This window comes from Alosa alosa, chromosome 6 (assembly GCF_017589495.1).
Source record: "Alosa alosa isolate M-15738 ecotype Scorff River chromosome 6, AALO_Geno_1.1, whole genome shotgun sequence".
In the NCBI taxonomy this organism is placed as follows: domain Eukaryota; kingdom Metazoa; phylum Chordata; class Actinopteri; order Clupeiformes; family Clupeidae; genus Alosa; species Alosa alosa.
The window spans coordinates 35,943,344-35,952,646 of NC_063194.1; the positions used below are offsets into that span (position 1 = coordinate 35,943,344).

At 45.4% G+C, this 9,303-nt stretch overlaps 1 protein-coding gene across 1 annotated transcript; it reads left to right on the forward strand.

Annotated features, from left to right (window-relative positions):
- Window positions 1-3,201: 3,201 nt before the first annotated feature.
- LOC125295957 (somatostatin receptor type 2) lies at window positions 3,202-5,570 on the forward strand. The gene has a single exon (XM_048245541.1). It carries the CDS (start codon window positions 3,202-3,204, stop codon window positions 4,288-4,290), a length of 1,089 nt encoding a protein of 362 aa, XP_048101498.1. The 3' UTR covers window positions 4,291-5,570.
- Window positions 5,571-9,303: the final 3,733 nt, after the last annotated feature.

Genomic DNA, 9,303 nt, shown 5'->3' on the forward strand with positions numbered 1-9,303 from the left:
GGGTAGCGTTCTGTAGTTCGATGGAATGAGACATGAGAAACTACAAATTTGACTTGCATCTGAATACATTGTACTTTCATAAAATCATGCAACATATTCTACCTTGTCTGTGGACATTGTTATTTGCAAAGCTGGTTCTGGATAAACAAATAGTGCATGCGACAGAGGAAAAGTTCTTTGGTGTTGCTTTAATTGTTACCGTTTCATCGTGACTTTTGCTGAGAAACAAATAGTTCGCAACATACGCTGAACTTGATTCAAACATTCTTTAGAACTCAGCTGATCAACCGTCTGCTTTCACTTTTGAATGAAGTTCCAATGCAAGAAGTGACCGGAATACTTGCAGAGTGATATGATCAGCAGCACAAAACCCATTGTCATTGACAGCGGTAATTATATGTTTCCAGCGGTAATTACATGAATTTATTTTACCGTAGAACGTTGGGAAATCCCATTCAAGTCAATGGAGCGTTCTACTAGCATTGTGAAGAGCCGTATAATAAGTGTATATACAGTATGTATGTGTGTCTGCCAGTGTGTGTGTGTGTGTGAGTGAGAGAAAGGGCGGTGTGCGTAGTAGTACCACAGCATTCCTGGTGTGTGTGTGTGTGTGAGAGAGAGAGTGCCTGGTGTGTGTGTGTGAGTGTATGTAGGGAGGCTGCCTGGGTATTTCAGAAATGCGTGTCTGAGGAAGACCAGATCACAGCAATCAGTCACCAGAAAGTGCACACAAACACACACACACACACACACAGAGACACACACACACACACACAGAGACACAAACACACACACACACACACAGAGAGACACAAACACACACACATATACACACACACACACACACACACACACACACACACACACAAACACACACACACATGCACACACACAGACACACATACATACATACACACACATACATACACACACACACACACACACACACACAGACACAAACACACACACACACAGACACACACACAAACAGACGGCACGCACACACACACACACACAAACAGACGGCAGACACACACAGACACACAATGAGCAAGAGTCATCAGAGCTTTTATCTGTAGGCCCCCTTAAACACACACACAAATCCAAATACTTTACAAACACACACACACACACACACTCACACACACACACACACACACACACACACACACACACACCAGCTGCCTCTACTTCATTGTGTTGTGGTCTGTGATGAATGATATGCACAGACAATAAGAGTCAGAATCACAGGAGGAGTTGAGTTCATCTCTCACCACACACACACACACACAAACATACACTAATACACACTCTGATACCCACACACACACAAACAGAGGAGATTGTGAGTGTGTGCGTGTATTAGTGTGTGTGTGTGTGTGTGTGTGTGTGTGTGTGTATTAGTGTGTGTGGTTTGTGTGTGTGTGTGTGTGTGTGTGTGTGTGTGAGAAAGAGAGAGGTGGGGGGGGAGCCCATTCCTCATCTTCATCTCATCAGTCAGATCTGAGTGTCCTGACCCCCCCATGAACTCACAGAGAGGAGGAGCAGAGAAGAGGAGGAGAGGAGAGGAGGAGAAGAGGAGCAGAGAGGAGGAGCAGAGAAGAGGAGAGGAGGAGAGGAGGGAGAAGAGGAGCAGAGAAGAGGAGGAGAGGAGGAGAAGAGGAGCAGAGAGGAGGAGAGGAGAGGAGGAGGAGAGGAGAGGAGCAGAGAGGAGCAGAGAAGAGGAGGAGAGGAGGAGAAGAGGAGCAGAGAGGAGGAGGAGGAGGAGGAGGAGGAGAGGAGCAGAGAGGAGGAGAGGAGGAGAAGAGGAGCAGAGAGGAGGAGGAGAGGAGGAGGAGAGGAGGAGAGAGGAGGGAAGAGGAGGAGAGGAGGAAGGATATGAGGATGATGAGAAGAGGAGGAGGAGGAGAGGAGGAGGAGGAGGAGGAGAGGGAGGAGGAGAGGAGGAGGGCAGAGAGGAGGAGAGGCAGAGGAGGAGGAGGAGGAGGAGGAGGAGGAGAGGAGTACAGGAGGAGAGGAGGAGGGCAGAGAGGAGGAGAGGAGGAGAAGAGGGCAGAGGAGAAGAGGAGCAGAGAGGAGGAGGAGAGGAGAGGCAGAGAGGAGGAGAGAGGAGGAGAGGAGGAGAGGAGGAGCAGAGAGGAGGAGGAGAGGAGGAGGAGAGGAGGAGAAGAGGGCAGAGAGGAGGAGAGGAGGAGGAGGAGGGTACAGGAGGAGGAAGGAAGGAGACGAGGAGAAGGGAAGGAGAGGTGTGTATGTCTGCCGTGTGTGTGTGTGTGTGTGTTTGTGTCTGCCGTGTGTGTGCTTGTGTGTGTCTGCCGTGTGTGTGTGTGTGTTACGAGTTTGTTTAGTGCGGTAACAGATGTGGGAACCTGAATGCATGTGGGGGCGTCGCTAGGGGGTCTCTGGGGGGTCTGTGCGTGTGTTTGACTGTGTAGTATTTTCACACCGTAATAATGTAAAAGTAATAATAATATGTAATAGAGGAGAATTAATATGTGTATTAATATTAGAGTGTCTATGCGCATTAGGAAATATTAAATGAGAGTAATAATAATATTAATATGAAATTAATAATAATAATATTAATAATAATAATATTAACAATATGAAGTAATAATATGTGTAATATTAATAGGAAGTGTAAAATGAAATACAATAATAATAACAATAATAGGAAGTAATAATGTGTATTATTAATGTGTAGAAGTATTAACAGAGTAATAATAATATCAATAATAAGGAAATGTAGAGTAATAATGTATAATAATGTGATGACAGGGGTGAGGGGCAGTTAGGGGGGGGTCTTTGGGAATTTAGTCTCTGCCGCTCCCTCCAGGGTAATCAGACAGAGAGGACTGAAGAACCTCACACACTCCAGCACACGGACTCTCCGGCAGACGGACACACACACGATGGACACACAGATGGACACACAGACTGCTGTTTGACTGTTAACTGGACAATTTACAAAAGGACAAACTAGAGTCAACAAACTATAGTCAACAAGCCAGCTGGACACTTACGCTTACCAGAGAGCTCTACCGGGGATATCCTCCGCCTCTAAGCGGCTGACCGCTCCATACGGTATATCCTCCGCCTCACACACACACTCACACACACACACACTCACACACACACACACACACACTCACACACACACTCACTGACCGCTCCGCAGGGGATACCCTCCTGGACAGCGTCATGGCGTCAGCTGGGTCTCTGGACGAGTCGGCTGAGATGGCGTCCGTGGCGAGCGCGTGGTCCGAGACGTCGTCGCTGGCGTGGGAGGTTACCGTGGGCGACGGAGTGGACGGGGCAGACGACGGAGTGGACCTTCTGAGTGTCCTGCAGGGGGCGCTCTACCTGCTGGTGTGCGTGTGCGGGCTGGCGGGGAACGCGCTGGTGGCGGTCGCCGTGGTGATGAGGGACCGGCTGGCGTCAGCCACTAGCGTGTACGTGCTGACCCTGGCGCTGGCCGACGGCCTCTTCATGCTCGGCCTCCCGCTGCTCGCCACCCAGACACTGCTGGGCCGATGGCCGTTCGGGGAGGCCGCGTGCCGCTTGACCATGGCGCTGGACGGCATGAACCAGTTCACCAGCGCCTTCTTACTCGCCGCCATGGGGCTGGACCGCTACGCTGTGCTGACCGCTCCACTGCGCTGGTGGGCCTGGCGGTCTCCGCGGCGGGCGGGGCTGGTGGCGTCGGCGCTCTGGCTGCTCTCGCTGACCCCCGTGTTGCCCGTGGCGACACGCTTCTCGGCGCGGAGCGGCTACTGTGCTCTGGACGCGGAGCTGATGGAGGGGGCCGGCGGCCTGCTGTTCCTGACCAGCGCCTTCCTGCTGGGCTTCGCGCTGCCGCTGGGCGTCATGGTGAGCACGTGTGGGGCGTTGGTGTGGCGACGGCAGGCCGGGGCGGTCGTCACGGAGACGGAGCGGGCGGAGCGGCAGGTGGGGGTCATGGTGGCGGCGGTGGCCGGCGTCTTCGGGGTCTGCTGGCTGCCCTTCTACCTGCTCAACTTCCTGTCGCTGTGTCTGGACGCGGCGCTGCTGGACGAGGGGTTCGTGAGGGCCTTCGAGGCGGCTGTGCTGCTGTCGTACGCCTGGAGCTGCGCCAACCCCGCCCTCTACGCCCTCCTCTGCCCCACCCTCAGACGACACTTCTCCACCCTGCTCTGCCCCCACAAGCACCCCCCCACGTCCCACACACACACACGCACACACACACACACACACACCGAGCGCTACCACCTCAATGACACCGCCCTACCTGACCCAGGTGAGGTGGTGTAACACTACACACCTGAACCACACTGCCCTACCTGACCCAGGTGAGGTGGTGTGAGGACATCTTCACAAGGCTCCAACAGCGACAGGTGTGGACATTTTCACCTGAGCTGACCGCTTGTGTTCCGTAACTATGCATCTCTGAGCTGACCGCTTGTGTTCCGTAACTACGCATCTCTGAGCTGACCGCTTGTGTTCCGTAACTACGCATCTCTGAGCTGACCGCTTGTGTTCCGTAACTACACATCTCTGAGCTGAAGTCGTAGCAGGACAGAAACTCCATAATAATCATCTCTCAAGTGACAGAGGAGGTGCCAGGCGGTGAGTGACAGCTAATCAGGATGCAGGGTGAAACCTCCAGCCAATCAGGATGCAGGGTGGATCATCCAGAACAGCGCCCTCTGGAATCTCTGCTGTGGATTACACACACACACATAGATAGTAATGCTTCAATACTGTAATGACTGGCATTGCTATGCTAGCCCATATAGTTCCAGGCTATTTGTCTTCAGCTCTAGTGCTACACTGATGGACAACACAAATGTTTAGCTCATATACGTTAGAGGAACAACACAAAATGAAATATTAGCTTCACTGAATAAGCTAGGTTATTTACTGAGTTCAGTATTGTGTAAATGGTGTTTACTTGTTTGGATAATCATTTTAGGCATTTTTACCCTACTAAATAATCTAGGCTGTTTACTGAGTTACTTATTCTGTAAGTGGTGTTGACTTGTTTTGATAATCATTATGACGTTATAAAGTCGTTCCCACTGCAGCTGCTGGTTAAAACTCTGATGAACACTGATGTAGCACCAAGAGAAACAAACAAAACACACACGCTAACACACACACACACACACGTTAACAAACAAAACACACACGCTAACACACACACACACACGTTAACAAACAAACAGACTAGGGCTATCCAAGGTTCGAAGCCGAATCTTCAGCTTTTTAATGGAATTCGGATTCCATTGTTTAGTACTCACCACAATCATTGAAATTATCATTGCGAGAGAGTTATCTCTTATGATCCAAGATAGATATTCTTTGAGTTTTTTAACCTTTATTTTAACTAATGACATAGAAAACATGATGAATTGCATCCACATATCTGTTGCCTAAAACTGTAAGACTCAGCCTTCCTCGGAAACTTATAGAGCTCTTAAAATGACAGGCACTAATTAGCCTCACAGTCTTAAAGTGACAGACACTCAATTAGACCTACACACCACCAATACAATGTAGCCTAATGACATTAAAGATAAGTGTATTAGTTTAGCTCACAGGCAGAATGTGGTTAAAATTAGTTGTAAAACAAATATTTTCTGCCTTGTGACATTTATTTTTTATTTTTGTTTCATAACAATTTCTACCAATAATGTAAATGAAAAAGGTAAACAGAAAAAAAATGAATAATCCTGTAATATAGTTATAACATCTTTAATGTGAGCAGCCCACATGCTGCAGTAATCATGCTTTGCCCAGTTTCACAGTTTTGATGTTTATGCATGCAACACAGAAATGACTGGGATTCGGTGTTCAGTTTGGTATTTGGCCGAATCTCAATCAGGATTCTGTGTATCCCTAAACCAAACACACACACACACACATTAAAAAACACACACACACGTTAACAAACACACACACACAAACATTAACAAACACACACACACACATACATGTACACACGTTAACAAACAAACACACACACACACACAGGAATCAGCTGGAGGGATTGTCAGTGATGTTATGCATTAAACAACCTATCTGATAGACAGCAGACTGGAGAGGTGTGTTTTGTGTGTGTTTGTTAACGTGCATGTGTGTGTGTCAGAGTAAACGACAATTACATTATAATGACATTAAATGGGGTGTGCCACGACAAAATGTGTTTATAGGATATTCATAATTCACGGACCTTAGGGTTTAAATCAGGGGTCATTTGTTCAATTCCATTTCGTCAGAGATATTGGCCAAAATGTGAAAGCTATCCTCATCTCAGCAAAAAAAACAAGTTTTGAGAAAATCAGCTTTAAAGTTTGCAACGGATGGCTTTGGCTACGGATTTATTTGGAGAACGGACAGCAGAGATTGGCAGCGACAGCAACAGCAAAGAATACGAGCAATCAGATGTGACGTGGTCAGATGCTGATGAAGATGTAGGCCTACCTGTCGTTTCAACTGAACCGGCGGCTGACATTCAGAATCTCTATCGTTTAATCTGAAAAGATCCAAACTACACAGCGCAACTTTTAAATGCTCCATTCGCGCAGGCGGTAAAACTCGTGAGGCATTCGTAGAATATAACTTGTGAGGTAGCCTATAATGTTCAATCAACTTCTGAAGATGACAAGGACAACAATAGCCTAATGCTTCACGCATAATGTTTTTGTTTTTAAATAGACCGCCAACTCCAAAACAAATTGAATCGGACCAATCGGGTACAATCGCCGCGAGGAATCTGGTCAGCAATAACTGTTTAGGTGGCTGTTTCTTCTGCTAAATCTCTTGGCTAAAATAGAAAATTTATTCAGAATAATTACGAGTGGATAGCCTGTTTATGATGACTTCTTGAAGAGGTAAAAATCCAAAACACAAAGTTATCAGACCAAAGAAACTTTCCTGTACAGCAAGTGTCTGAACGAGAAAGAAAAACGTCAACTATTTTTATCCAAACTTTAATGCACAGCCTACACATTGGCCTTCAAAAACATGTCTTGGTCGTTTTACAGTAAGATATGTTAATGAGTGATAGATACGAGGTTAAGGAATGTGTTCGTGGTGAAATTAGAAAATACATTTTAGTCATTTTTCGACCCTCTCTGCGTTCAAATCGCTATATCTCTAAATCGCTGTATTTCACTATAAATGGATTTCCACGCCACTGGACCCATTTCATCGTGGCACGCCCCAAATGATGATCTGACAGACAGCAGACTGCGTGAGGTCTTCTGTGTGTGTGTGTCATTGTAAGTCTACAAGCCAATGTTTCTCCCTTCCCTTGGACCGTCAAGTTATAGTTTTTGCTGATTGATTACATACTAAAAATGAATGATTAGACCAAACTTTCAAAACTTAAACTTCTTGTTCAGCAGGTTTGTGGTCATCTGGCATAATGTTAGTCTCACACTATGCACTATTTCTTAGATTAGAACACTGAAACGCCATGTTGGTGTCCACACTAGAACACTGAAACGCAATGTTTGTGTCCACTAGGGCTGGGCGATAAAACGATAGCGATATGTATCGCAATAGACATGTAATCGATATAAATAAAAAATACATTCGATAGAACATTCGACAATTAAAAGCAACATACACCTCCCGCCTTACATTGTCCATAAATAAATAGGCTAAATATATATATGCATTGTAGCTAGTAGGCCTATGTACAACTCTACCAGAGTAGGCGATAGAAGTAGGCCTACCTTAACACAGACTCTCATTGAGTCCTTGCCCCGTGTACACTCTCTCTCTCTCTCTCTCTCTCTGCACATTTAATCCAAACATTTACAATCGTGCAAGACGACTGGCTAAATTGCTATTAAATCCAGTTAGCATCATTAGCACACTGAACAAATTTGTTTAAAACTGTTGCATTCAAGTTGACTGCTAAGTTCTTATCATCTCAATCCCGATGCAAATGGAAAAGTATTTTCCAAGACTCAAACGGGCCTGTCCCAAGGAGAAAAAGTATTCATTTGAAACTTAAACACATGTGGGGAAAATGAACAGTCTAACCAGTAGACTATGATAAACTAGCAAATTAAGCTACTTTGTTTACAATATTTCCTGGCTTCAACCAGTGCTGCTTTTCATTCGGACTTGTGCACATTTATTTATTTGAGTGTTTTTCATGATTGTGTTGCTATTTCTTTTCCCTGTTTGCATTGATTGATAACTGAGGTGATTAAAATCAGAGGAAGGTTAAGTTTAAAATAAAAGTGTTTAAATTTAACTTTTTTTTTCTTCTGGTCCTTGTCTGAAATAATTATCGATATCGACTGAAACGCCATGTTGGTGTCCACACTAGAACACTGAACACTAGAACACTGAAATGCCATGTTGGTGTCCACAATAGAACACTAGAACACTGAAACGCCATGTTTGTGTCCACACTAGAACACTAGAACACTGAAACGCCATGTTGGTGTCCACACTAGAACACTAGAACGCCATGTTTGTGTCCACACTAGAACGCCATGTTTGTGTCCACACTAGAACACTGAAACGCCATGTTTGTGTCCACACTAGAACACTGTCTGGAACATTCATTTTATCAGTGTCATGGCAACCACACATCATCATATCTGAAGCTGCGTTTTCACTGTCCACACTACAAATCAAACGAACCCGGCGTTTTCAAATGCATTGTTTTTCTGTGTGGGAATACGCCGTTACGCCGTTACACACACACACACACACACACACAGGAGATATGTCCCTCCCCAGGACCTTGTTTGATGTGGATGGGGTCACAGTATGTGGTCAGATCCCAATTGAAGGCGGGATCAATAAACCACCCCAAATTCTAATGATTACTAGAACTATTGCTTTTACAGTTGCTTTTTCTTGTAGTTATTTTTGTATCATTTTTATTTTGCTTACAGTACAGTAACATAGAGTACTGTATTGAGTACTGCAATTCTATTCTTTTGAATACTGCAATTCTATTCTATTGAGTACTGCAATTCTATTCTATTGAGTACTGCAATTCTATTTTTGTTTTCATTTTTGTTTGTAAAACTTTGTAGTAAAATCATGCAAAAACAATTGTAAGCTGATTACCGAAGCATTTCTACACACACACATACCGAGTTTCCCATATGACTGTGTGAGAAAATGACAAGAGATAGTCAAGCACACAGGCACACGCACACACAAACATGTCTGTCATATCTTTGGCACCCTTTGGCTCTGTGGTCTCAGGATGAAGAAGTCACTTTTATTTATGTATTTATTTATCTATTCTCTTTGGTCCAGGCCCTTTTCACATCAGCCTTATAGACA

Excerpts from the sequence above, each read along its gene's own strand:
- LOC125295957 (XM_048245541.1), top strand. The coding sequence starts at position 3,202 with ATGGCGTCAGCTGGGTCTCTGGACGAGTCGGCTGAGATGGCGTCCGTG.